Source organism: Diaporthe batatas (assembly GCF_019321695.1).
Source record: "Diaporthe batatas strain CRI 302-4 chromosome Unknown Contig00011, whole genome shotgun sequence".
In the NCBI taxonomy this organism is placed as follows: Eukaryota; Fungi; Ascomycota; class Sordariomycetes; order Diaporthales; family Diaporthaceae; genus Diaporthe; species Diaporthe batatas.
Window position 1 is genome coordinate 1107737 of NW_025408558.1, and position 27157 is coordinate 1134893.

General features: G+C 51.4%; 11 protein-coding genes across 11 annotated transcripts; 6 read left to right on the plus strand and 5 right to left on the minus strand.

Annotated features, from left to right (window-relative positions):
- The first annotated feature begins 138 nt into the window (after positions 1–138).
- Positions 139–2878, plus strand: KVR01_009236 (uncharacterized protein). Its single transcript, XM_044793093.1, has 2 exons — positions 139–1766; positions 1824–2878. The coding sequence occupies exons 1-2, from the start codon at positions 168–170 to the stop codon at positions 1923–1925; spliced, it is 1701 nt and encodes a 566-aa protein (XP_044641738.1). The 5' UTR covers positions 139–167; the 3' UTR covers positions 1926–2878.
- KVR01_009601 (uncharacterized protein) lies at positions 2041–3114 on the minus strand (the record flags this gene model as incomplete). The annotated part of the gene is made up of 1 exon (XM_044795017.1): positions 2041–3114. The coding sequence occupies one exon, from the start codon at positions 3112–3114 to the stop codon at positions 2041–2043; it is 1074 nt and encodes a 357-aa protein (XP_044642103.1).
- A 381-nt stretch (positions 3115–3495) lies between these two features.
- On the plus strand, positions 3496–5289 carry KVR01_009030 (uncharacterized protein; the record flags this gene model as incomplete). The annotated part of the gene is made up of 5 exons (XM_044791286.1): positions 3496–3656; positions 3751–4277; positions 4348–4808; positions 4867–5075; positions 5129–5289. The coding sequence occupies exons 1-5, from the start codon at positions 3518–3520 to the stop codon at positions 5287–5289; spliced, it is 1497 nt and encodes a 498-aa protein (XP_044641532.1). The 5' UTR covers positions 3496–3517.
- A 653-nt stretch (positions 5290–5942) lies between these two features.
- On the minus strand, positions 5943–7353 carry KVR01_009112 (uncharacterized protein; the record flags this gene model as incomplete). The annotated part of the gene is made up of 4 exons (XM_044783566.1): positions 7166–7353; positions 6959–7109; positions 6644–6887; positions 5943–6553 (listed from the first exon to the last, which is right to left on the minus strand). Exons 1-4 carry the CDS (start codon positions 7177–7179, stop codon positions 5943–5945), a joined length of 1020 nt encoding a protein of 339 aa, XP_044641614.1. The 5' UTR covers positions 7180–7353.
- A 396-nt stretch (positions 7354–7749) lies between these two features.
- KVR01_009584 (uncharacterized protein) lies at positions 7750–8724 on the plus strand (the record flags this gene model as incomplete). Its single annotated transcript, XM_044794172.1, has 1 exon — positions 7750–8724. One exon carries the CDS (start codon positions 7750–7752, stop codon positions 8722–8724), a length of 975 nt encoding a protein of 324 aa, XP_044642086.1.
- A 180-nt stretch (positions 8725–8904) lies between these two features.
- On the minus strand, positions 8905–10749 carry KVR01_009383 (uncharacterized protein; the record flags this gene model as incomplete). Its single annotated transcript, XM_044781779.1, has 3 exons — positions 8905–9575; positions 9647–10171; positions 10227–10749. 3 exons carry the CDS (start codon positions 10747–10749, stop codon positions 8905–8907), a joined length of 1719 nt encoding a protein of 572 aa, XP_044641885.1.
- Positions 10750–12032: 1283 nt separating this feature from the next.
- Positions 12033–14160, minus strand: KVR01_008979 (uncharacterized protein; the record flags this gene model as incomplete). The annotated part of the gene is made up of 8 exons (XM_044792259.1): positions 12033–12456; positions 12512–12676; positions 12726–13017; positions 13108–13269; positions 13325–13443; positions 13510–13789; positions 13857–13877; positions 13944–14160. 8 exons carry the CDS (start codon positions 14158–14160, stop codon positions 12033–12035), a joined length of 1680 nt encoding a protein of 559 aa, XP_044641481.1.
- A 472-nt stretch (positions 14161–14632) lies between these two features.
- KVR01_009320 (uncharacterized protein) lies at positions 14633–15965 on the plus strand (the record flags this gene model as incomplete). The annotated part of the gene is made up of 1 exon (XM_044783194.1): positions 14633–15965. The coding sequence occupies exon 1, from the start codon at positions 14781–14783 to the stop codon at positions 15963–15965; it is 1185 nt and encodes a 394-aa protein (XP_044641822.1). The 5' UTR covers positions 14633–14780.
- A 328-nt stretch (positions 15966–16293) lies between these two features.
- Positions 16294–17622, minus strand: KVR01_009339 (uncharacterized protein). The gene is made up of 2 exons (XM_044781842.1): positions 16985–17622; positions 16294–16927 (listed from the first exon to the last, which is right to left on the minus strand). Exons 1-2 carry the CDS (start codon positions 17444–17446, stop codon positions 16397–16399), a joined length of 993 nt encoding a protein of 330 aa, XP_044641841.1. The 5' UTR covers positions 17447–17622; the 3' UTR covers positions 16294–16396.
- A 3141-nt stretch (positions 17623–20763) lies between these two features.
- KVR01_009136 (uncharacterized protein) lies at positions 20764–22712 on the plus strand. Its single transcript, XM_044783250.1, has 2 exons — positions 20764–21062; positions 21129–22712. The coding sequence occupies exons 1-2, from the start codon at positions 21001–21003 to the stop codon at positions 22645–22647; spliced, it is 1581 nt and encodes a 526-aa protein (XP_044641638.1). The 5' UTR covers positions 20764–21000; the 3' UTR covers positions 22648–22712.
- A 2020-nt stretch (positions 22713–24732) lies between these two features.
- KVR01_009480 (uncharacterized protein) lies at positions 24733–27149 on the plus strand (the record flags this gene model as incomplete). The annotated part of the gene is made up of 3 exons (XM_044790958.1): positions 24733–25821; positions 26257–26855; positions 26942–27149. The coding sequence occupies 3 exons, from the start codon at positions 24733–24735 to the stop codon at positions 27147–27149; spliced, it is 1896 nt and encodes a 631-aa protein (XP_044641982.1).
- Positions 27150–27157: the final 8 nt, after the last annotated feature.

The window sequence follows — 27157 nt, forward strand, 5'->3', positions numbered from 1 at the left end:
TGGGGTAGCCTGCACTTATACTAGTAGAGGAGACCCACTCATGAATGTAACACAGCCACCGGTAACACCGAATCATGCAGGTATAAGCAGCAGCTGGAACGGCCGACGAATCGAATGCAATGCCGCGTCAAGGTCTTGGTTCTCACTGCCTTCGCGATCCCTAACCAATGGCGAGGTCATTTTTTGATGCCGAAAAGATGCCAATTTACTCCCCAGTCCGCTACACTCACTGCGGCAGGGGGAAGCCGCAGCCGCTATCTTTAGATGCCTCTGTGCACCACCAGATGAAGAACATCACGAATAGTTACGACTTGACACAATCGACTCCCCGCTCCATGAAAGGATTCGATCGCCTTTACTTGGACGACATCGTCGAAAAGATTGGTGGGAACATCGACAACATTTCACCCAGCCCGGCTCAGACGGTCGTGCCTCGCGATTTCGACGTCGAACATGAATGGCACGAAGACGGAATCGGTGGTTGGATCGATCCTAATACCCATAGAAGACGCAGTGAGCCACAGATGATCGCCTCGCATGCTTATACACGTCACGGAACAAGCTTCAGGCCGAGGTATCGGCACAGCAGTCCTCGTATCAACTATGAATCTGGCTGCGGGAAGAGCCCCAGTCAACATCCCACAGATTCTAGAGACGAGCTTTTATCTCCACGAGATAAATTTCGCAAGGAGAGTGATTCAGTTTCCCTGAGACTCCATGATATCGCCAATGATGGATCACTGCGGCTGGAACAACTCAACAGGAAGGTTTTGCTGGCGATGGAAACACAGTCGCTGGGTAGACGAAGGAGCAGCGCCGAAATGTCGTCAGAGTCAAGTCACCGGAGGGACTCCGAACAGGGCAGATTTATCGGGGGGCATGACCATCCCGTACGCTCGGCATTGGCATCGGAGTATATTCCGCCTGATCCGGGAAAGCCACTGTATCGTCCCTTGACTCGTCCTGAAGCACAAATACGACTGTTCAACCTGGCGAGAATTGGAGAGGACGGCAAAATCAAGGGCTCATTTGTCTATGCAGACATTCATTCTTGTCCTAAGTACACAGCCTTGTCTTATGCTTGGGGAGAGACAACCGCAACACGTACAATCACGATCGAAGGACAGGATGATGTTGATATTGGGGAGAATTTGTGGTGGTTTCTGCATTGTCGAGGCCTTACTATGAAGAAAGCTCGGCTATTTTGGATCGATGCCGTCTGTATCAACCAAGGAGATGTCCAAGAGCGCAATCACCAAGTCAGTCTGATGAAACGAATCTTTTCAAAGGCGACGAGTGTCTACATCTGGCTGGGGAATGCCTTTGACAACAGCCAGGTGGCAATGGACTTTCTTGGAAACACGGGAATGAAGCCCCTGAGGCTGCAGGTCCATGATCAGCGTCCAATTTGGGGCAGCCAGGAAGGAAGGGCAATTCGGGACCTTTTTCAGAGACCGTATTGGAGTCGTATGTGGATCATCCAGGAAATCATTCACGCAAACAGACTCACAGTGTGGTGCGGCCCTCAACGCGTTGAGTGGCCTGTCCTCGACCGACTCTATCTTACCATGAAGACACTCGAGGAAGAAAATCAGTTGAGTAACCACGCGTTCGCCGCAGAGATCAGGCGGAGCCCGGCATTCGTTATGGTCTGGCAAAGGGCCCATTGGAGGCACCCAGAAACGCCCACTCCCAAGCTCCAGACACTCATAGAAACTTTCCAGGGATGGGAATGCACAGATATCAGGGACAAGGTATACGCGCTTGTGAGTATGGCAGATCATAAGACCGCTGTTCTACCGGATTATTCACGGTCTCCGCAGCAGATATACCAGGATGTACTGCGCCAGGGGTCAGCTTGTGATAATCGGTTCCGCAAATTGCTGGCTGGAGTCCTGGGAGTTTCATCAGAACGTCAACAGTAAATGGGCAACGCAAAATCTGTTCCCATTCGCTGTCACTCGAGCGAACAACTCATAATGCATGTGAACATGATTACGAAACTCTATTTTTCTATGACTGGGACAAATGCATGAATGATCATTTGACACTCTGTTTCGCTGCTGCTCTCACCACATCTTTATTAACCGGCGTTGTTGGCTCGCCAATGCAGCTACCATCGTCTCCTACAACCAATAGAATGTTCTTCATGGCATTCAGCTCGAAGTTGATCCTCGTATTCAATGCTCCGCCAGCGATATGAGTGGTCAAAGTGACATTCTCCATCGAAGCAAGCTCCTTCGATACCTGAGGCTCCTCATAGTGAACATCCAGAGCAGCTGCAGATACCTTGCCGTCTCTAAGGGCTCTTATGAGAGCCCTTTCATTAATTACTTGCCCTCTTGAAGTATTGATGATTCTCGCGCCCTGCTTCATCGCGGCAAATTCCTTGTCTCCAATCAGATCCTGCGTGTGAGCGTTAAGTGGCGTGTGCAAGGAGACGCAGTCTGCTACCCCTAACAGTCCATGGATCGAAGGATGGAAAGTTGCACCGAGCTCATTTTCGACTTCTTGTGGTGCCCTGACTATGTCGTGGTAGTGAATCTCCATCCCGAGGGCTGTTTTGGCCTTGTACGCCAGCTTTCTACTGATGTTTCCCAGGCCGACAATTCCAAGCACGTGGCCTCGGGGGTTTGCTGATATCGTAGCGATGAGCTTGTGTGTGGCATTGAAAACGTCCGGGTCGCACGTCCGCGCTGCAAGTTGCGCCCTGGTGAAGTTCCGGAAGACAGAGAGGATGAAGTAGAGGCCAGTGTCAGAGACGGCCTCGTCAGATGCCCCGGCTCCATTTGCGTACCAAATCCCTCGGCGGCCCAGTGCCTTCGTATCTGCCCAGTTGAAACCCGCCCCAGCGGAGGCAAAGATTCGCATGGAGGAGGGCAGGAGGGATATCAGCTCCTCGTCCCACTGGCCCATCTCTCCACCCGTTTGGAAGTGTGGTCGAAATATCGCCGAAAACTCGCCATACTTCTTGTCTTTGAGGGCTTTTATGAATGAATTTCTGTCAAGATCCTCATTTCGTCGAACGTCGAACCGCTTTAGGAATTCATTGTCATAGAAATCCTGGTTGTATTTTATCGGTTCGCCAATGTGGAGCACGATAGGCTTAGCCATAATGACACTTGAGCAGTATTATTGAGTCGGTGTTTGCAAATGCCAGTTTGACCTCTAACTGTGATGATTACGCGGCTTGGTGTCCTGGAAATCATAGGCGCCGAGCGGTGGTCTAATCCCGGCCGCTTCTGACAGCATCTCGGCCAGTGCCGGACGACCTGCGGAGTCGGTGGCGGAGTCCCCGACGGCTTCGGGCAGAAAGCCGAGCGCATCAACAGGCCGGGAATTCGGCCGGGCACGGACAACAGTTGGTGTCTGTTAGCGGCGAATCAACGCAATCGCTGCCGGTAAATTTGACGGGGCCAAGGGCATTTCTCTCGCATCATCTCAGCTTGGCCAAATTCTCAAACGTGTATCCTTACTCGAAGTCGATCAGGCAGTCAGAGATCCAGTCTACCACAACATGGAGCAAGCCAATGAATTGCAGATATCCAGCGCGGAATTAGGGAAGCATAGCACCAGAGAGGACTGCTGGGTTGCTGTGCATTCCAAAGTCTGGGACCTGACAGATTTCATAGATGAACACCCAGGAGGCGCCAAAAGTAAGTTGAATTGTGTTCAAATCCTTGCACCACTCCAATCCGCATCGGGACCCCAGCTGAGAGATGGACACGTGACTGACATGTCAACATAAAGTCCTCCTTTCGGTGGCTGGAAAAAATGCAACATCTGAATTTGATCGAGTACATGCGCCAGGAATAATAGAGGAGAGTCTCCCAGCCGACAAGTTTAAAGGTGCTTTCCTCGAAGCAAGCAGCGATGTACCTCCTCAAGGGGCCATCGAAGAAGTTAAGGAATCGCGGGACAGCAAAACAGCAGGGGCCTCATCAGAGGGCTTTATTCCCCCGCTTCAATCGCTATTGAGCGCCGCCGACATTGAGCAGGTTGCCAGTAAACAGCTCACTCGTAAGACATGGGCGTTTTATAGTAGCGCAGCGACGGACCTCGTCACGCACCATCAGAACAAGGCTTTTCTAAGACGTGTAATGATAAAGCCTCGGGTCTTGAGGGACGTCACGCATACGGATCAGACACGGTCGATCTTAGGTCACAAGTCGAGCGCCCCGTTCTTTATCAGCCCAGCTGCCATGGCGAGGCTGGTACACAAGGACGGTGAGCTGGCATTGGCTAGGGCAGCCGGCCAGGAAGGGATCATACACTGTGTGAGTATATGCCATATTGCCAAGTGGTGACTGAGACTTGCAGAACCTGTGACTGACTCGTGAGCCCAAGATATCGAATAATGCATCGTTCCCACTGTCAAGCATTGTTCAAAGCGGCCACGACCAACAACCATTCTTCTTCCAGCTGTACGTTAATTCCGAGCGACACAAAACAGCAGAAATCCTCAGAAAAGCACGCAGCCTCGGAATCAAGGCAATATTTGTGACAGTCGACGCGCCGGTGCCGGGAAAACGTGAGGCAGATGAGCGCCTAGCCTCGGAGTCTGCGGTCCAGTCGGCCGTCAGCGGTGCTACGTCAAGCAATGACAAAAAGGGGGCAGGCTTGGGGCGGCTGATGGCTCAGTACATTGACAAGTCTCTGACTTGGTCGGACTTGGCTTGGATCAGGCAGGAGTCGGGTCTGCCAATCGTTTTGAAAGGTGTTCAAAACGTCGAAGACGCCAAATTGGCGGTTGAATACGGCGTCGACGGCATCCTCTTGAGTAACCATGGTGGTCGATCGTTGGACACGTACGTATAATTCCACCTACCTAGTACCCGGAGCCGCTCTTTGCTAACCCTTCCTCAGTGCACAGCCAGCCATATTGAACCTCCTCGAGCTGAGAATCAAGTGCCCGGAAATCTTTTCCAAGCTCGAGGTTTACGTTGACGGTGGATTTGAGAGAGGGACTGACATCATCAAAGCTATTGCTCTCGGTGCAACGGCTGTTGGTGTTGGACGGCCGTTCCTTTATTCGCTAGTATACGGACAGGAAGGTGTGGAGCATCTTATCCAAAGTAAGCAGCGTCTCCGCAAATTTATCCACGGTTCTTTGCTAACAGCATTCAAGTCTTAAAAGACGAGATTGAAGTCTCCATGAAATTAGCTGGCCTGACGAATCTGGACCAAGCAGGCCCGGAACTGCTTAACACCGCGGATATTGACCATCTTATTCGGTCAGCTCAAGTGTTCCCCCCTTTGAAAAGGATTCAAGAGAAGGCACGTCTATAGCATAGAGCACTTGAGTAATAGATTCAATACATGCGAAAATAGAGCATATCTATCTAAAGAGATCGGATATTCGCACCCGAAAAAAATGGAGGGTACACCCAAGCCCAAGGAATAAACTCCTAACTCCTATAGGACAATCTCCTATTAGACAACCTCCTATTAGACAACCTCCTGTAGGATAACCTCTTATAGAATAACCTCCTCTAGGACAACCTTCTTTAGGATATTATCTTATAAGACAAGCCTATGAGATGACTAGTTTAGTACTAACCCGAGTGATTTGATCTCTAAGTTGCCTACCTAGGTAGTATGGGTGTACCCTCCGTTGTTGCGGGTGTGAATATACGGCCTCTATCTAAATCCCCAAATTCGTACATGGCACGAAGTTGTCCATCATCCAAGTTCATATTGCCCCTTATTTCATCCGATATAGTAGCTTGCATCTATGATTGTGTTTGGTATAATGTTGTCCTAGTTATTCATGAATTGTTCACACCCCAGTTATGACATATATGCAGCTCATCCTATTCTGGTGTCTGGATGGGCTTCCGCTATGAGATTTTGGACATCTATTGAACGCTGAATAAATATTGGGATAGAAAGATGTAAATAAGGTGGTGTCTCATTTCATGATATCGTCAAAGTTGATTATCCTACATCCCTTCGATGTTGCGTGGCCTATAGCTAACCTCTAATGATTGTATATCCTCATCCGTCAACTTGACCTTCAACGCATCAATGGCCTCCTGCACCCTCTTTTCACTGCTGAGACCTACAATAGGTGAGCAGCCTTTATGCAGCACCCATGCCGTAGCCACTAACGGCATACTGACGCCCTTGTTCTTAGCCACTTTCTCCACAGCATCAACGATATCCAAGTTCGCGTCGGCAAACCACTTCTGCGTCTTGGCGTCTGAGGCACTCCTTAGAGACTTCTCCGCCTCCTTCCCATCTTTGCTGACCGGCTTGGCCAACATACCTCGGGCAAGCGGGCTCCACGGTATTACGCCGACTCCGGTAGCCTGGCAGAAGGGCAGCATCTCGCGCTCCTCTTCCCTATAGAGTAGGTTGTAGAAGGGCTGCATGCTGATGAACTCGGTCCAGCCGTTGAGTTTGGCCGTGTACTGCAGGCGGGCGAATTCCCACGTGTACATGCTTGAGGCTCCGATGTAGCGGACCTTGCCGCTTATGACGACCTCGTGCAGGGCCCGCATGATCTCTTCGGGCTCTGTCTCGCGATCGAGGCGGTGAATTTGAAGCACGTCTGCACAACTGGGTCAGCACCGGGGTAGAGGGAGATTCTGTAGGCCCAGCTTTGATAGAAGGGATGGAAAGGGTACAAAGAAGAGCATACCGATATAATCCGTGCCAAGCCTCTCCAAGCATCGATCAACGGCATCAAATACGTGCTTCCGGCTCAAGCCCATCTGGTTCACCAATGGGCCGTCGTTAACAGATGCCGGCCGAGAGTCATCGTCCATGACAGGGTTGAATATCTTTGTCATGATGACAACTTTGCTTCTTGGGATATTGAACTTCTTCATGGCTTTTCCGAGTATTATTTCTGACTTGCCGTTGGAGTACGTGTCGGCGGTATCCTGCAAGCAATCAGAATCTTGAGTGATGAAAAAAAGTCCCCCGTTGCAATATGAATTGCAGGTTTACTGACCCATGTGTTGATGCCACCATCCCAGGCCGCTTTGATGACCTTGAAGCTCTCCTCTTCATCCAGAACCCATGGCGATCCTTCCCATTTGCTCGAGCCAAAGGACATGCATCCAAGAATTATCTTGGACACCTTAAGGCCGCTCTTGCCAAGTCTAACACAGGAGATCTTAGTCCGAGCTTTGTGTCCTGAAACATGATGACATCTTACCTGGTGTACTCCATGACTGAATTGTTGTCCCGGAACTTCTCCCAAGTGCTTGCTGGCCGAAACGATGCTCAATACCACTTGTATTTTTTTACCCAGTCTGGTCGTTTATGTAAGTACGTGGTTCGAAAACAGCAGCAACCAGGATTGCGGGATGTGTTGTACGATATAGAATGCCGGGAGACATTTGCCAGTTCTGTACTTGTGATGTATATGGACTTTACGCTGAGGCGTGATGACATTCACCTTGCAGTCTCTTGGCATTTCCGTGCTCGGCCCGGGAGAGTACAGTCCGGCAGTGTGGCTCGGTTCTGATGCCGCCTCGGCTTTCTCTCCGTCTACCTGCGCTGGGAAAACCACAGCGCACGCGTGGTACGTGCCGAGGGTTATGGGCCGTGACCATCTTGAAGGGTTTGTGATTAGTAAGGCTTCACACGTCGGGATCCATCCGGCTCGGGAGATCAGTGCACATGTAACCAGCAAGAGGTCGGAATCCAAGTTATCATAATAAATTATTTCATGCTGTGTTGGGTGCTCTAACTGTACACAATTTGGTCTCTTATCCATTTTACACCATTTCCTCTATAATGGCGCAGGGTACGGAGATCCTAATTACCGGCGCAGCCGGGTTCATAGGACAAGTGCTCGCAGCAGCACTGCTCGAATCATCATCAGACATCACGCTGGTCTTGACGGACGTAACAGAACCTGCTGTTCCCGAAGCTGCCTCTCAGCACGCAAGCCGAGTAAAATCCACCAGCAGCGACTTGACCGACCCCAATGCTGTGGCATCTCTTCTTTCGACACCGTTCAAGGCCGTCTACCTCCTCCATGGGTTGATGTCAGGCGGAGCAGAAGCCAACCTGGAGCTGGGCTGGCGTGTAAATTGGGATAGCCACAGATCCATATTGGACCATCTGCGGACACATCAGAAAGGAACCGTGGTCATATTCCCTAGCTCGCTTGCTGTCTACGGGCCCACCGGTCCTGGCGAGATCACGAGCGAATCCACCAACCCGCTGCCACAATCGTCATACGGCGCCCAGAAACTCATGGTGGAAACATATCTTAACGACTTCTCAAGGCGAGGCCTCCTTGATGGACGTATAGTCCGCCTCCCAACAGTTGTCGTGCGGCCAGGTGCGCCCTCCGCGGCTGCAAGCTCCTTCGCCAGCGCCATCATCCGTGAGCCACTACGGGGTGAGAAGAGCATACTTCCAGTCTCGCGAGACTTGGAGATGTGGGTGTGCAGTCCCAAGACTGTGGTCGCGAATCTGATTCGGATCAAGGATGTCCCCAAGGAGAAGTTTGGCTTGAGCAGAGTTACCAACCTCCCCGGAATCACTGTGACGGTCCAGCAAATGTTGGATGCACTTCAGAAAGTAGGAGGAAGCGAGGCAATAAAGCTAATCGAGGAGGAAAGAGACCCAAAAGTCGAGGCTATTGTGGGCAGCTGGCCAGCTAGATTCGACACGTCAAGGGCGCAAGGACTGGGCTTGGATGCGGATCAGTCACTGGTGGATACCGTCAACGAATTCTGTCAAAGTTTGGGAGTTCTGTGAACCTCTTATGACCTATGGTACCAAAGACAACGACAACAGGTTTGCCTTTAAGGCTCGTCATCAGGGCGAAGGGAAACCAGATAGGAATTACATTGCAAAGTTACACAAGAACAGTTGCATAAAGTTTTAAGCGTTCTGTATTATACATAATACTTTGCCCTTATTAGCTGAGCAATCATGTTAGAGGCTGGTAGGGCTGAAGTCATCAGTGAGCCCTGGCATATTGGTGCCATTACTGAAGTACATTAGCTCGGGAGCACCAAGACTCATGTTGCTATCAAGCAGGAAGTTCGCGTCAAAGCCGAATGTAGCATCACCGGAAAACGCGGGGTTCATCAAACTGGCAAAGTCCCCTTCTTCGCTTTGAGCAGATCTCAGGTCAAGGCGAGATTGTTGTTGGCCGGATAGAGACGCCCCATTGGCCCCCAAGGTCTCCACAATCTTGTCCAGGCCGTCGGCCATCAGATTGACCAAGTGCCATTTGCCCACAGCGGTCGACCGATAAAAGCCAGCCAGTCTGACTATGGAATCCACCACTTGCTGTCTGTCGATCAACTGGTCGCCATGGATCATGGCGAGCTTGGCCAGGAACATGCATGCAAAAGCTGACATTGAATGCATGTAGGAAGGCATCCCCGCAAGTGCCGGCTGGATGTCAGCATCAGCTATCAGGAGGTCGATGATAGAAGTCGCTGCCGAAGCCGCAGAAGAAGCTGGCTCCAAGAAATAGGATGGTACAGGGTCTCCTTTGCGAAGCCCTCGGAAGATGTGGGAGTAGAGATGTAATTTGGCGAAGTGGAAGTGTAACAGGACTCCCTTTCGAGGAAATTTTCCTATTCGTTCGTGGTGATCTACCATTCAGGTCAGCCACAATCTGCGAATGGTCGCCATTCGTGGAATCCATGAAGCTTTGCAGCCATACCTGTCACGACCCCAGACCAGTGTCCGACCCACTGGTCGAGTTGGCGGGCAAACTGGGTGATCTGAATCGAGTATACTTGAGGAACTGGGTCGCCAGTGTCGGGACCGAATAAATCGCGGATCGTGTGAATGATATTCACCAGCGCAACCTGACTGGCCAGCCTGGTATCTTCCGATGCTGCGTTTGGAGGAGAGTTCGTCATGAAGGTTTTCCAACCCTGGATGGCCACGTCCTCTCTAATAACTGGTTGTCTCCCGTACAACGTGGACAAGTGCTGATCACAGATGTGTAGCACGTACCAGAGACGCACATAATCCGCCGATTCTTCGCTCCCTTCCTCGGTTGCTTTTTTGAAGTGCTTGATGAGGTTGAACTCAGCAGCCCGCCGAATCGCGCAGCCCGAAACTTCCCAGCTGATGTCGGAGAGCCAGTAGGAAGCGATGCACATGGCTCTCAGATAATCAGCGTCGATTCGGCGGTCGAACATTGAAGAAGCCAGAAGACGCCGGCACTCCTTGTAGCATACTTGCACCCTGCACGTCAACAAGGATCATGTGCCAAAAGGAGGTGAATTGCTTACCTCCATAGATCTTGTTGCTTTGGGGATCGTGCAGTGCGGAGACAGTAAATATGCAGGTGGTAAGTATTGTGCTGGCATGGCGGAGCGCCTCGAGTGTGTCGTAGCGCCCACCTATTCCGTACATGAACGGGTCAAGATGGTCTTTGTAGAGAGTGAAAAGGCGTTCGGCGTCTTCAATAGGCAGGCTTCCTCTGGAGATAAGATCATCTATCTTGGATTGATGACGCCTTGGGTTTTCACCCCTATCGATTTCGTCCGGGGAGCGCAACGCCCTGAGCTTCGTCAATTGGTATACCGAGTTGATTGGAACTTTTGGAAGTTCGTGATCGTCTTCCGGCGATGGTTTTGGAGAACTGTCACGGGATAGTCCGAATTCGTCGGGCAGACGAGATTCAGCGTGCTCCTCGTAAGTCGGGGACATGAGCACTTGAACGGGGCTTTCAAGTTTCGGTAATTGGGGCAGTTGGAGGGTTTTCAAGACGTTCTCAAGATTTGAGTGGATCATCTCCAAGTCGCGAACCATTGCCATTGATGACCTACAAATTGTAAGAAAGATGGGTGAGTAATTGTGTCCCAGTCTGCGAGGTGGGAGCTCAATGTGGTGTGTCTCGTGCTGTAGGTGCGCGAGTAAATCGGGAACAATGTCGGGGAGACTATTTGCGTACTTTGATCGCTCGTTGATGAGAGTTTGTATGCTTTTGTTAAGTACACATCCCTATATCAATAATGTCAGACGAGGTCAAATACTTGATACGCTGTGTGGGAAGGATTGCATGGGGTGGCTCACAAGGTTCTTCTCGGCACACCTTTTGCATGGCGGCCCCGTATTTTCGTCCATGATACATTTGATCTGCATATCAATATTCTTCAGTAAATCCCAAGGTGTGTGTTTAGATTTCAATACCCTCAATTGGTGGCACAATTACCTTGTGTTTCCGACAACTAGCACATGCGCGAATCTTGCGCGAGATCATCGGCACATGCTGAGATGCCGATGGGGGATTCGCGCCGACCGGCGACGCTGTCGACGCATCTCGGGCTGCTCGGGCCGCCCCCTGATTCTGAAGGGAACGCGTCTGCTGCGACCCACGCCTGCCCGCGGTAGTATTACTGCTACCGTGTATCGAACTGGCAGCATCGAGGTCGGAGCCCCCATGAGCTTCATCCCATGTGCGCTTGGTCGGAGCCATATTTGTGACGTGCACCGTTGGATGGTCGGCATGCGTGGGACAGTTTGCGAGCCGGGAATGCACAGAATGAGGGGGAGCAGTTGCAACGTCCTATGAGGCAGCTCCAAGGAACCAAAGCGGCGATGATCTCCTCTTTTCTCCTCCACTTTTTACTAGGGCCCACCGGATGGGGAACCCTGCCTGGGCGGCGACCAACCATGCCAAATGAGTTCGTCATACCGCTGCGCACTTCGCCGTGCCTGGCAAGCCATGAAACAATAATAGTCACATGTCCTAGACCTGCCAATATGTTTGAGATGATCAAATTACTGGAGCAGAAGAAATAAAATTACCCAACCGTCATCTGAAAAAGCTCGATCATGTTTGATTTCGCGACCCAACTGGTCCCCTCGTCCCTTCCACAAGCATCTCGAGTACCGGTAGGTCGGGGAAAAGCCTTATCCACTTGAATGCCGCTGCGAGACTTCATAGATGCCACAATTTCAAGGCTTACTTGAAAATGAGACCAAAAATTGTAGCATTTTTTTTAATGCTAAGAATTTTCCCCGGGTCTTATGCAATGTATGTGTAGCACTGAGCAGGAAGAGGCGACCACGTCTTTCAACGCGTCGTAATATCACTCCTTATGGATAACCGTCACCTCCGATTTCTTAGCCCCCGGTTCTCCCTCCTCCTCATCCCTGGCCTTCTGAACTATATTATCCTGCACATCATGGCGTACCTTTTCCTCCTCCGTTGGGTAAGCGTGCCTCCACATCGTCCAGATCGAATGCTGGAAGAGGTCATCCATAGACTCGATAGAACGACCCTTGAACTCGGGCATACAAAAGTAGACAAACACAGCGCCGATGTAAGTGAGCACAGCGTAGAGAAGGAACGTGCCCCAACCCATGTGCGTCATCATGCTAGGTGTCGCCTTGGTGATTCCGTAGTCGACGATCCAGTTGATGAAGAAACAGATCGACATGGAGAAGGATCGAATTCGAGCGGGAAAGATTTCAGCAGCCACGACGTAAGGTGCAACTGACCATCCAAACGACCTTGACATCAAAGTTCAGCGAAGCCAACACAGAAAGCAGTGGAATCATGACCTACCATCCGAAAGCGTAAATGTAAACCCAAACGATGCCAACAATTCCTCCAGCCGGAGTACCACCGGTGGAGTCAGGGTTCGCAAATCTGATGTACAGGGCAATGTAGAGCATGGCTGTCGCTTGAAGTACAGCTCCAAGCTTTGCCGTTTTTGTTAACCACGACCCCCTAGAAATAGAACGCCTCCCTTCTTGTTCATTCTTTTTTTTTTCAAGACAGGAATTGGGCAATTCTCACCAGAAGTGGTCGTCTTCTTCCAACGCGGTCCACGATGTAAGCAACGTAGATGATGGTTGTTGCTAGCTTGACTATGCCATATACGCCAGTTGTCAGAAGGGATAAGGACCCTGACTGCACCCCGATCATCTCGAATATTTCAGGGGCGAAGTAGTTGAGTGAATCGGTGCCTGTGAATTTGTGAAACACGAAGAGGGATGTGGCGAGGAAGAAACGACGTCTGTTGCTTGGGATCGTGGCAATGTCCTTGATGACCACCCAATAGTTCGAGCCTAGACAGTGTCAGATGTGCCGGGTACGGTTAGGGTTAATTTGGGATTCGTTTCGAACCAAGGAACCATTTATGAGCAGCTATGCCTTACCCTTTGTCAGTTCCTGCTCATGGTCGACTTGAGCACAGACTTCCATGTACTCCTGGGACACATATGGGTGCTCTGATGGGAGGCCCCGGAGCTTGCAGAGATTTTCAAGGCCCTTCTCCCTCTTCCCATGAGCGATCAAAGCTCGGGGTGTATCAATGACAACTGGGCTAGGTCAATGACTGATGTTCGAGCACCTGAGTGACACCAATTTACTTACACCACAACATTAGAAACATGCACCCTCCTGGTATTATTTGTATGCCCAAGGCTAGCTTCCACTGCAAGTTGCTGGAAGTAGACCATAGTGATACACCGTAGTTTGTCCAGAACGCCAAGCTGGACAGAAGTACTTGGTCAACGATGATCGGCTTGGTAAATTACTAGCAGAATTCGGGATCTCACCTTAGAGCCAATATGATACACAAATTGTACGATGCTGTCAGAGACCCACGGATTGACTTGGGAGCGTTTTCGCCAAGAAATTGTGGTGCTAACATGCTCGTTCCACCGATAGCAAGGCCGGCAATAAAGCGGCCAGCATAAAACGTGTCCAGATGCGCGATCTCCTGCATCGTGGCCCCGATGAGGAATAGAGCTGCGAAGACAATCATAGACTTCTTGCGTCCGAGAAAGTCAGCGAAGGGCGCTGCTATCAACGCGCCTGCCGAGCCGCCTGCGGCCACTGTAGTATTGTGTATAGTATCGTCAGGATATGTGTGTTCAAGGGATGGGAGGTTGTCGGTACGAACGCATAGCGGCAATGTTTCCAGCTGCGAGAAAATTCTGGTTAGCATAATGTCGGTCTGACTGTCGACAGTCCCTGTCGGGGAACATACCTCTCTCATCAGCTGCATTCTCAGAAAGTACATCTAGCCCGAAGGCTTTCTTGAAACTCGGCAGTGTCAAGACGCCACCGATATTGCCTTGGTCAAAGCCATAAGAGCACCCAGCAAAAGCGACTGTGGTCGTCAGGTACCAAAGCCTCCAGTTGAAAATCTCACTGGGGTCGGACTTCCATTCAGGAGATGCCCATATTGACGTGCCACCACCCATTATGTCGGTGAATTGAGAGACCGTGCAAGAGGAGATGATAGTCCGCGAGTACACATACAATTGCAACTCGAAGGTCAGTGTCAATCGAAATCAAGGGGCCGAAATCTCTTCGACGAGCGAGGTTGAGGTTATAGGCGGGAAGGCCAAAGCTTGCAATCTTGCGGCCTCACCACAACTGGATGGAGAGGGGGGCCGGAAACTTGTGCGAGCACACGAAGCCTCGAGGCTAACACGCCCAATACAACTGGGCACTAAGCCTGAGTCGTGGGCTAAGTACCAGTGCCGATACCACTCCACTTCCCCAGATTCAACCCAGTGATGCCAAGGTCCGGGGTAACTAGAGAATGCGGGGAGAAACATAGAGCATGATTCGACTCCACATGACAGCTCGGAGAGAATCCCGTGTCCACAAAGATGGCGTGAGCTGTGCTGTTTTCCCCTCAGATGACACACCGCTTCAAAAAGCCCCCTCGCCTGTGTGGGAAGTCTGGAGCGCAGAGATAGGCACCCCTGGTTTTCCATTGGTGACAGAGGTCAGAAGCCAAGCATATCAGCCTTTTCTTAGTTGCCTTGCCTCCTGTTAAGCATTTTCACCGCGGCCAAACACAGAATCAGAAGCCATGTCGACAACAACAATTGCCGTCGCCACGACGGACACACATACCAAGAGTGCTGCATTGGCCCGTGTAGACGATCTACCAGCCGCAACAGTCCAGTGCCACGCATCAAACCTCCTCAGGCTCCCCGATGGAACACTCCTCTGTGCCTGGTTCGGCGGAACCCAAGAAGGCATACAAGACATCTCCATCTATCTCTCCCGTCTTGAGCCCGGATCCTCCACTTCCTGGACAGAACCAGTGCAGGTGTCGTCCGACAAGGGTCGCAGCGAGCAAAATCCCGTTTTATTTCGGGACCATGCCTCGGGGACGATCTGGCTATTCCACACCGCCCAGCCTCTGGGCAACCAAGATGAGGCTGTCGTGATCGCCCGCACGTCAAAGGATGATGCGCGCACGTGGTCTGCGCCATTTGAGCCGTTCCCGGGCAAGAAGGGCGCCTTTGTCCGTCAGCCTGTGGTTGTACTCCCCGGGGGGACGTGGGTGCTGCCTATCTGGTATTGCCGGACACCGCCTGGCTTCAGGTGGGTCGGGAATGATGATGTGTCCGCAGTGTTGTATACCCAGGACGGAGGTCAAACATGGCTCGAAAAGGAGGTCCCTGATTCTGTGGGCCGCGTGCACATGAACATTCTTCAGCTTGATGCAGGGTCGTACGTGGCATTCTTCAGGAGTAGATGGGCCGATGAAGTATATCGGTCTGTCTCCAACAATGGACTAGATTGGAGTGCTCCTGAGAAGACACCTCTACCTAATCCCAATTCAGGGATCGGTGCAGCAGCACTGCCCAGCGGTGACATCGTGATGATTTTCAACGACTCGAAGGCCGATCCTAAGATGCAAAAAAGGGAAGGTCTTTACGATGATATCACACCCGCAGAGGACACTAGGAAAAATCAGCCAGGGGTTGGAGGCAAGGTGGCCATATGGGGAACGCCACGAAAGGACCTGTCTGTTGCGGTATCGAAAGACAAAGGGAAGACCTGGACGTGGCGAGTTCTGGAAGATGGTGATGGATTTTGCATGACGAACAACTCCAAAGAGCGCACCAACCGGGAACTGAGTTACCCCAGCATTGTGGTAGACGGGAAGGGAGAGAACGGGGTGCATGTGGCATACACTTACCACCGGAGGAACATTAAGTATGTTTACATAAAAGATGTAGACGCGTTTGTGAACGAGAAATAGATGGAAGGAGAGCCATGCATACATTCACAGATCTCATTTTCCATATGTTCCTCAAAATGGATTTTGCAACATACACATGCATCAGGTAGACATCAATCATCGCACACAGACCACACCACAGGGTTGAAAATTATCATACTATTTTCTGATTACACCCACTTGCTACGATTCCACTGCTTCAGAAAGTGCGCCAGTGTACTTACAAGCCCCGGCGGCGGAGCCAACCTTGGAATGAAATCATTGCATCTGACAATTTGGGTTGTTTCCATTTTCCGGTCTGGTATGTCAACTTGTGCGATGAGATATATATTGCGGAGGATTTCGTTTTCTCCTCTCTTCTCACGGAAGCTTTATTTTTTGAGCAAATCTCAAGAAGTCTAATATTAAGGATGGCCTTCCACCTGGGCATCTGTGAACATCCTAGGCGATGTCTATTTGGTCGTCTGACGGCCAGCCAACGAGTTTTCCATCTCCTCCAACACTGATAGCGTCTCTACTGTCCACTTTTTGAGGCCATCGTTCAGCTCCAGATACGGCTTCCGCATCTTGAATTGTTTCTCGTTGTCAAGGCCCAGCTGCTTCCCGAGATACCACCAGGCCCCGTATTTTGTGCATGCCAGGGATTTTTTGCATGCCCACTCCGCATTGGCCACCAGGTCCTGCAGTTCCCTGGCCTTTTCCAGCTCCCCGGCCGCCCAGTAGTCATATACCCTGGATGTGGATTTGGGGAAGATGTTGCCCATTCCGGTGACACAGCCGTTCCCGCCTGCGTGCAGGGTTGGCAGCAGATAATCGCTGCTTCCACCGTAGACACCGAAATAAGGAGGCTCAAACTTAGACGTCAGTCGCGTAAGCTTCCCCACGTTCCCACATGTGAGCTTTGTGGCTACGATGTTGGGATGTGAAGCAAGTGCTGCGATTTGGTCCGAGTCCAGATCAACTCCCGATGTTACCCCGGGGAACTGAGCGATGATTAGCTGCTAACCCTTGCAAAGAGACCGATACGGGAAGGAGCTTACGTTGTAAATGACAACGGGAATAGGACTTGCATCCGCTACGTCGCGGTAATACGCAACAAGTGCCTCCGTCGGCAGTGCCTTGGCCCAGTAGCTAGGAGGGAGGAGAAGGCCCCAGCCAGCCCCGGCCTCGCCCGCTTCCCTGGCGAGCTGGATTGTCTCCACGGTGCTCTGCGCCGAGATACCGGCGACTATGGGGTAGTCGGGGAGACCCATATCCGTCACCAGCTTCCGGGCATTGCGGAGGATTGCTTGCCGCTCCGGGGCTGTGAGTAGGGCGAGCTCGCCATTTGTGCCGAGGTAGACAAGCCCATGCATGCCGCTATTGATGAGATACTGACCGTGGGCGTACATGGCCTTCAAATCCACGGTCTGGTCGGCTACATCATTGTAGATAGTGATCACTGGAGTGTAGACGCCTGGGGGCAGTGGCTTCGCCTTTGCAGCGGATGTTTTTGGGCCCATGGTGGTTGGAGTAATTAAGCACTGATGTTGGCGAAGTGGCACTGGGCAGAGTTTTGGCAGCCTTGAAAATTGACAGCAGCAAGCAGGGGATCCACGGTTGAAGTTGACGGATGTTTGAACGACTTTTTGCTAGATACTGTGTACTTTATGTGACGATACTTGCGGCGATGTTGTCTTTTAGACCACCGGTTTGCACGTTTCCCCTCTACGAAACTCCGTGGCTAACGGTGGGCCGGCAGCCGCATATCGCGCCGGGACCGGTGCGGAGTTGTCTCTTCGGCTTTCTTCCCGAGCTCCGGTGAGCATTGCCATCAGCCGACGGATGGGCTGCATGTGTAGTCCTGGAGCCTTCTGCTTGAACTTGGAATGGTTTACACCGGTGTACAACGCAGTATCTTATTGAGCATCGAGAGCAAGCATACGTCCGACCAGCCTTACCGGCGGTCCACCACTGTAGGTAGTCAAGCGCTCGCTTCCAACATGAAGGTCCGTAGCAGCTGTAGAGAACGTTGACATGCATAATTAATAAAGCGTACAAAGCAACGTATTCTGGGTAGCTTTCAAGTTAACGTAGCACTGTTTTGATCTCCGCGTCAGTCCCTCCATATCTTCATAGCCCGACGACTTGTCCTGGCAAGGCACCAGCCACCGTTCCGGCTGGAACTTCTAAGTTGTCAATGTCTTGCGGATCCCAGGCTCTCGGTCTACAACGGGACTTTTCAATGTTGAAAACAGGCTCTGTGCACCTGGCATCTTGGTTGGGGATGAGGTGACCCAAGATGACGGTGTTTTCTCTTGCGTGGCGCTCCTGCAAGATGGCGGCGTCTGCCAAACGCAGCATGTCCTCCACCACAGCGTTCAGGCACGGGACGCTGATCTGGACGATCTAGAAATATTTAGGGGCACGGTTTTGGCCGAAGGCAGACGCGGGAGCGCTGCGGGGGCTCTCGTACAACCAGGTTTGACAGGTCGGGTTGTTGGAAAAGAAATTGGTACCCCGGCATAAAGTACCTAGTCCTTGTAGTATCATGCGCGGCACCAATGAGCCCCGAATTGTATGCGTCCCCAATGAGCCTGTGAAATCAAAGATCAGGCATGTACTTCCACTGGCCTCGTCTCTCATGGTTCTGTTACAGAACACCGGCACGCAGCGCTCCTTCTCGGCTGCTGTAGTCCCTTTTTGCACCATGAGATGAATGCAGCTTGACTAAAGAAGAGAACGGATATTCGAATTGGAAAAAACGGCTGGTATATAGGTAAAATATTTGCTTTTAGGCTGTAGCTAATTAGAGGGCTTTATTTAACCTCCCCCGACTATACACACCACCTAGATGAAGTGCTTTTTATGGAAGTGCTTTTTACGCCCCCTATATAGACCTACTAATTCTCCTTTACCTACTAAATGACTCTTTTACTAACTATTAAGAAGACTATATAAGGGCTTGTAGGACTATCAACTAGCTATTGTAGGGTGACCTTATTATAAAGGACATTGTTACTGATAAGAAGGAGACCTAGGAGGAGATTATAGTACTTAAGGATTTGCTAGAGTGCTCTAGGTGATTAGGAGGAAAAAAGTAGGAAACTATTAGACTAGAAGTAATGATAGGAGGATTAGAAATTAAGGGTTAATAAGGTTATATATAGTTAATAAGTGTAAATTTCTGTTTTATATGGCGAGTAGGTGGTGTAAATTAAGGTTGGTATACTGAGGGTGCATTGTATCTGTGTATCAGCCTTTTTTTCCTGTGTGAATATCCGTTCTCCTAAAGAAAGTTGCGGTGTGCCGCAGCGTGTTCCTCGTAAGCTTGGGCTCCAGATGTCTTAAGGCGTTTCCCATTTACTCAGTCCCCCCCCCCCGGACCCAACTCAAACTCAGAATAATAGCGTTATCAAAAGCCGTCATGCTGCTAATCATGTCGCAGTCCTGCCACAGCATAGATTAGGCGGCAAAATTCAAACTCCACACCCATTTCGTGGCGTCTGTTCATGTTGTGGATTGGTCTGGCATAACTACTCAGGCCTTGACTGCCAGTGTTTCTATTCCAAAGCCTCACCGGTTTTGGACCAGTGCGAACCAAGCCTGCATGTCAGTGGTCAGCTCCCAACCAGTAAATATAAAAGCTAGGAAGTCACTCTATCACATTGAAGTGATTGATTTCAACCCGGCAAAGAATACATCAGAACAGACTTATCATCTTTATCATCCTGAATAAGGTGAGGGGATAACTTCAAATCCTTTAAGACTTGGGCGCAGTGGTAGAGTTTTGGCGGCGTTATGGTGTCCACTATGGCAGTCATCTACCCTGCTAACCGTGGAGCGTCTCCCCCTGATTCCAAGGCCCTCGGGAAACTTTTCCAGCGGCAAGAAAGTAGGTGGTAGCTCATTCATGAGCTGAAATGGTCGTGGCTTGACCGGCCCCGATTTGAATCCGCGGACAGCCTAAAGAACCCGTCTCATAATTCTGTCCACTCAACCGGTAGCAATATTTGCTAGTCTGGTCGCTGTGGGTTCCTTCCTGATATCGAGCTTCTTATTCAACGCCCTCCCGTCACAGTAGTTGCAGCTTGAGAATGTTTACGTGAAATTGAGGTTTCCTGACAAAATGCAGCACTGAGTCCATTTTGAACCGCCCTTCGCAACATATAAGCTGCTTTATCAAACATGCAGCCGTTTACTTGCCGAAAGTGTGGCCTTTTCTGCGTGTTGGGCCCGTCAGCGCAGTGCATCCAGCTTGACCCAAATGGGCCCAGATACTCAGGTACTCAAGCTCTGAGCAATTGATCCGAACCCTGCAGGCGGCGCTGCACTGTCACCTAATCTTTGATGCACCATTTTCAGCACATGTCATCCGATAATCCCCGAGCGTCCTTGCGGATTCCAGCCCTTGATGGTTGCACTAGGAAGGATCACACCCACGTGCTTCCTGCAGGTGTTCGAATCCTACTGGTCATCCTTCCGGTCCGTTGGCCGTAATACGCGCAGACAACGGCGTACACGGGATTCAGTAGGCGCGGGTGAACAAGCCAATGGCATACTGAGGGGTTCTGAAGTGATGCGTCCAATGTGTTGGAGTCGAAGGGATTATGAATTGTCAAGCCACCGTGACATGCGGTGTTCCGACATGTCGTTCCAACCCGGTCTCCGACGGCTGAGACCATGGATATCTGGACTGGTGCAACATACAGCTTCAAGCGCCGCACCCCTGCAGCGAACATGCTCTGGCGGGTCCTTTTGATCCTTCCACATTCCGTTCTTCGTTAGGCCAACACCACCACAAAGTCCATCAATCTTGGCACAGGGGGCCTGTACCAAGCTCAGGATGAGGCTAGTCCATGCCTTCGTACGGCACAGTCATAGTAGAGATAAAACCAACAGCTGATCCTGACCTTCTCGCCGCTTCCGCTGCATCACATAAGAGCTATTTCATTACATGCCTAGGATTTGAGAGTCAATCATATCTTCCTACCATTATTAGTGTGTCCTGGCAGCACTTCGAGAATCGCCTTTTCCTCATTTCAAGTTCCATGATCTGCAAAGTTGTCGACGCAAAATGGCCCAGAAACTAAAACAGGGCACAAAGGTGACGACGGTGCTACGTAAATTCGGGATAAAGTAAGCACGCGATTTCAAATGACGGCAACGAATTTGAGGGCTCCTAATTGATGGCTTTGTTTCCAGCGAGTCGTATCAACTGGCCATGTATCTGCTTGATCAGTATCGGGGCACTGTTCTTTCTTGTCGCTATGCAATCCCGCGACACCTTACCCCGTCGGAGTCGCGGCCTCAATTAGCGAAAGCAGTTGAACTCGCTGTCATCGATACAGTCATGAGGCATCCAATGCTGCGGGTTGGCATGGCGGAGGCCACTTCCAAGACACCCTCATGGGTCCAGCTGGAGAGTCTCGACTTAAAGCAGCATATCAATTGGATATACGTCGAAGGAAATGAGAACTTCGACAAATGTGTCCAAGAGATCTTCGCCGCTAAGCTCGACGAACGTTTTCCGGACCTTTGTATCAAGCAGCCGGGCTGGTGGATCACCATTCTTCGGCAAGGAGATGCTCCTGTGATGGAACTCCTACTGACCTGGAATCTCACCCAATTTGACGCAGTGGGTGCCAAGGTATTCCACGAAGACTTGGTCGAGATGCTGAACGCGGAGCACGGAGCGTGCGAGCGAACGAAGCCAAATGGCGATATCCTCAAACTGCCTCAGGCTGCGCCCGTGCTTCCAGATCCGATTGAGGGCCTGACAAGTCTCCCAGTAGGCCTCAGATACCTCGCCAGGTCAATATGGGACGAAATTCGGCCTCCCTTTCTTAGCCGGGACGCGTCACAAGCCGGTTGGTGTCCGATTCGCACCACCCCGTACAAGACCCAATACCGGGCCTTTTTCATAGAAGAGGCATCACTGGTCGCGGTCCTGAAACTTTGCCGAAAGAACAAGACCACAGTCACGGCACTTATTCACGGGCTTGCACTTATAGCCTTCTCATCGCACCTCAACAGCAACGCCGCCCCCGCCTTCCAAAGCTCTACCATCGTGGACCATCGCAGGAATCTACCGCCCGCTCCACGGGGCGTTCCATGGGTGTCATATGACAGGGCAGTGGCGAATTATGTGACATCCGCGGTCCATAAGTACGACCGCAGCTTAGTGAAGCGAGTGCGCTCGAAGCTGCGGGCTGATACCAGCGAGAAAAAGAAAATGTCTCCGAGCCTGCAACGCGAGCTCTGGGCCGTTTCTTCACGCAGTCGCCAGGAGATAGTGTCCAGGTTGGACAAGGGGGTGCGAAACGACCCGGTCGGGGTGTTCAAGTACGTCACAGACTGGCAGCAGACGATGAGGGACCAGGCGAGCAAGACCCGCCAGTTCTCATGGTTGATAACCAACATCGGCGTCGTAGAGGGAAGGGGCTCAAAAGGGTCAAGTACAAAGTCAGAAAAGCCCGACGAAGCAACTAATGGGGGCCCCGGACCCAAGGGAGACGGTGAGAAGTGGTTGATTGAGCGGGCGCAGTTCGGCCTCAGCGCCGAGGTCCCGGCTGCCGCCATCGAGTTCTCCCCAGTCAGTGCCGCTGGCGGAGGGATGAGTGTCGGAGCCAACTGGCCAGACTGCGCTGTGGACTCAAAGCTAGGAGAGCGCATCATGGCTGACATGGAGAGGTGGTTAAATGAACTGGCGTCCCAGTCATGATATTATAAATACCCGCCATAGGAGTTCATCACCTCACGTTGCATCTTTGCGATGCCTGTAATATTTATTTCTCTGCCCTGCAACTTATATCGAAGGTATTCTTCCCTAATTTGTACTCAGTCATTCAGCTCCTAGTCCTGATCGTATTCGCCAAGCATCGCGGTCCTAGCACTTGGTCAATAAGTCTTAGCCCTTCCTCTTTTTGCCATAGTATGGTGCGAATGCCTCATTCCGCGAGGAGTTTGGCGCATCGAACTAATTATTTCTGTGTGATGAGCTTGACCTACGACAAAAGGGCTTCTTTGAGAGATGGTACTGAGTTGGTGAAGATGGTCGAGCATACCTATGCAGCCCTATCACTCTCACATGTCATAACAAAGATGCCTTCCTCTCTGAATGTGCTGGTGGAGTATGTGTAACTGCATTTGGTGCAATTGAAACTAGACAGTCGGCAGGTTCCCTTTGATGCTGGTCTCGGACTCTCAGCATTGATCTGCGCACCGCATACTTCGATGACGCTGCTTCCACCCGGCGTGCTCGTAGACGTAGACAGATTGAACGACAGAGAGCCCCCCCGGAGTCTCCCAGTACTGTTGGGAACAGTCTTCAAGCCGTCATATCAGAAGAATGTCTACTCGGCCTGGCTTTGCTCTCCAGGCTTGAGAGTGGACACATCCGGATGTAGCCGGAAGACGCCGCGGGTATTCGAGAGAGTTGCCAACTTGAAAGGACGTTGGCGATCCAGCCCGTTTCCTGGCCGTGGAAGCTCGAGGGTCTGTTAGCTCGACCAAGGCGCCCGTATGACCGGAGTCATGTACCTTGATGTGGTGGTGTGGAATTCGGCGCTTGTGATGATTTTCGCAGCCGTCTCAACTGCACTCGGCTTGAAAAATGATGTCAATGCATGCTGACAACCGGCATTAGTTGAATCAGTGATATGTAGATTCTAGCAAACCTTGCTCTTGGCATCCGAGTATTGTGTTGCATCAACTGACTCAGAACGGCAAGGACCAACATTACACTGTTTTTTCTCCACACAAAGGCGAAGGATGTCGGTCGTCCCCAAGGAACCCTTGAGAAACAACTCCCCGAATGCCAGTCAGCAATCGCGGTGGCACCTTCCTTGATGTAAATTTGTCTCTATCATATACACCCTAGCTTATGGCTCGTTGCAAGCACTTGGAAGGACTGACTGTGAATATCTTCTCGTAACATTAGCAATTTTGAGGGTACTATTCAGACATGTCATCCCCGCTGCCTCCGCTTGAACTCCTTCATCCTCTTCGACCGACGTGCTTACCTAGGTAATTCGCGATATCTACTGCCGACTCATCGTCTTCTCGCTTCGCATGCACATGTGATGCAGAAGCATCATGCGGGTCTTTGATCACACGGCACGTCGTAGCTGTCGGCCATGGAACCCTGACTTGCAGCTTGATGGTGGTTACACCTGACCAACCGCAAATCTTGGCTCGCCGCCATGCCATCGAGGTTCCCCGCATGTCTACTAGTACTATGTCCCAGATCTGCGGGTCTCTTATGGATTGCATGCTCGTATATATGACCTTGCCACGTTACCATTGTGACGGATCTTGATTAACAGTTCGTGGTAGGGGACTGCATCCCTAGTGGTACGTACATAGGTACATTGAGATAGATACATGGTGTAGATTCATAAGGCGACCAGCTCTCGCCACAATCGGGGACCGACTTACCCATCAAATGCAGAGGAATGAGCGGTCAATGACCGTCACAGGACTCATCCTGTCCGTGAAATCATGATGGAACATCTCGCTGCAGCGTGGACCGAGTGCTGTAGTACTCCAAGCCTGAATAGCTGGCCTACATAAAGGTCTGTAGCATTTGGAAGAAGGAGCGATGGCTCATGACCACTGTTGTGGTCACAAACTCCCACCCCGGCCTTTTGTGTATTCCCATAGGAACCCTTGTCTGGACATTAAAGAAGCCAAATCCTGGCCCTAGAAGCTGTCTTGTTCGATTGTGTCTGCCATCAACGAGTGGCTTGACCATCGAGTCCCTTATTGCATGTAGTACTTCGTCTCACTCTGGTTTCGAACAGCTATTATGGCAGTCTCCATATCTGCTCTCTCTTTCGAACACCACCGGCAAGCCTTTGGCATAGCCGAGACAACACCTCGTGTGTCATGGCGGTTTGAAGGAGATGCTGTCGGCTGGGAACAGTCGGGTTACGATTTGGAGATCACGCGGGGATCTGACGGCGTCCCGAAGCTATACAACGTAGCTGATTCGTCTGACTCAGTTGTCGTTCCGTGGCCTGATGAGGCGCTTTCCAGCGCAGAATCAGCCAAGGTGAGAGTACGGGCATACGGTAAAGAAGGGCAGGTTTCGACTGAATGGTCGGACTACTCATCTGTCGAGACCGGCTTGCTGAACACGGAAGACTGGCAGGGTGCAGTACCCATCGCGGCTGATAGACCGACAGAGGTGGACACTGCAAAACATTCAGTTCAATTCAGGAAGGCTTTCGATGTTGATACTCAGGTCGCGTCAGCACGGCTCTACATCACTGCCCTCGGACTCTATGTTGCCGAACTCAATGGTGAGAGGGTCGGGGACCATCAGCTTGCGCCTGGGTACATGTCCTATCAATTCAGGCACACTTACGACACTTACGATGTGACGGCGCAGATCCGACAAGGAAGTAACGCCATCGGGGTCACCATCGGAGAGGGTTGGTGGGCTGGACGATTTGGTCTCAATAGCCGACGAAACACCTGGGGAGATACGCTCGGCGTCCAAGCCTTGCTTATCGTTACCCTACAAGATGGTAGCACAGTCAGTGTGAGGACTGACTCTGACTCAGGCTGGCGTGCCACCGCAGAAGGTCCGATTGTCACTTCCGATATTTACGATGGGGAAGTTTATGACTTCTCCGCTGAAATGCCGGGTTGGTCGACCGCAGGCTTCGACGACAGCAACTGGCTGCAAGTCAAAGAGCTGCCTGCCATACAGGGCCGCCTCACGTCGCCTGATGGTCCGCCGATGAGGAAGCTTATAGAGCTAGAACCACAGAGCATCTCTACAACTGAGAGTGGGAAGACCGTCGTTGATTTTGGACAGAACCTTGTCGGCTGGCTAAATATCACTGTATCCGGGCCGGAAGGCACCAACATCACTTTCCGACATGCCGAGGTGTTGTTGCTGAACGGAGACATCGCAACGGAACCTCTGAGATCAGCCAAGCAAACCGACAGTGTAATTCTCGCCGGAAACTCTACTGTGTCCTGGGAGCCTCATTTCACCTACCACGGGTTCCGCTACGTTGAAGTGACCGGCTGGCCAACCGACAGTACCCCTCTGGACTCATCAAGCATCAGAGCTGAGGTCGTCTTCAGTGACATGGAGAGAACAGGGTATTTCGAATCCTCGCATGACCTTCTCAACAGGTTCCATGAGAATGTCATCTGGAGCATGCGAGGAAACTTCTTGGGGGTGCCAACTGACTGCCCACAGCGAGATGAACGCCTGGGCTGGACCGGCGACGCCCATGCCTTCGCACCTACCTCCAACTACCTTTATGGTGCTTCTGGGTTCTGGAGAGCTTGGCTGAGAGACCTCTGGTCGGAGACGAATGCCGACCCCGAAAAGGCTTCGCCAGAGTTTTCGCCCACAAACGATCTCGATGTCAAGAGTGGCAGTATGCCTCGGCGGCCTGTGGCAGTTTGGGGAGATGTCATCGTCGGCAGTCCTTGGGCATTGTTTCAGACAACAGGCGACACCGTGATGCTTGGAGAACAATATGAGGGTGCACGCACATGGATCGATCAGGGCATCCCCCGGAATGATGTTGGTCTTTGGAATAGGTCAACTTGGCAATATGGGGATTGGCTTGATCCCAAGGCGCCTGAAGCCGAAGCGGATCGCGCAACCACGCACAGGTTCCTCGTTGCGGATGCGTATCTCATACAGATGACACGTCTTCTCTCAAACATGGCCACGGCTCTTGGCAAGACAGCAGATTCTGAGAAATATGCCTCTGATCGGTTAGGGCTGGTGTCAGCCTTCCACGATGCCTGGATCAAGCCTTATGATCTGATTGCCAACGTTACTCAAACGGCACTTGCTCTCGGCATCCGTTTCGACATTTTCGACTCTGACACCCTCCCTCGTGCTGCTGAAACCCTCAACAGCATTATTGCTGACAACTCCTATCTTGTTGGGACTGGGTTTGCTGGTACGCAGCAGCTTGGGTTCGCACTAACATCGATCAACTCGACTTCCGCCTTCTACAACATGTTATTGCAAACCCAAGTGCCTTCCTGGCTATATCAGGTTGTCAAGGGCGGTACAACAACATGGGAGCGCTGGGACAGTCTACTGCCGAACGGAACCATCAACGGAAGCGGCATGACAAGCTTCAATCATTACGCATTCGGAAGCGTGGCAGATTGGATTCATCAGAAGATTGGAGGTCTTGCACCGGCTGTCCCTGGGTGGAAGGTGGTGCAAGTTGCGCCTGAGCCTGGCG

What these genes read in the sequence shown, in the direction of transcription:
- KVR01_009339 (XM_044781842.1), bottom strand. Translation starts at nt 17,446, where the DNA reads ATGGGCCCAAAAACATCCGCTGCAAAGGCGAAGCCACTGCCCCCAGGC. An exon ending in TTCCCGTTGTCATTTACAAC is followed by an intron (nt 16,928 to 16,984) that starts GTAAGCTCCTTC and finishes ATCATCGCTCAG; the next exon opens with TTCCCCGGGGTAACATCGGG.
- KVR01_009136 (XM_044783250.1), top strand. Translation starts at nt 21,001, where the DNA reads ATGGCCCAGAAACTAAAACAGGGCACAAAGGTGACGACGGTGCTACGT. An exon ending in CTACGTAAATTCGGGATAAA is followed by an intron (nt 21,063 to 21,128) that starts GTAAGCACGCGA and finishes CTTTGTTTCCAG; the next exon opens with CGAGTCGTATCAACTGGCCA.
- KVR01_009236 (XM_044793093.1), top strand. Translation starts at nt 168, where the DNA reads ATGGCGAGGTCATTTTTTGATGCCGAAAAGATGCCAATTTACTCCCCA. An exon ending in GGGACAAGGTATACGCGCTT is followed by an intron (nt 1,767 to 1,823) that starts GTGAGTATGGCA and finishes CGGTCTCCGCAG; the next exon opens with CAGATATACCAGGATGTACT.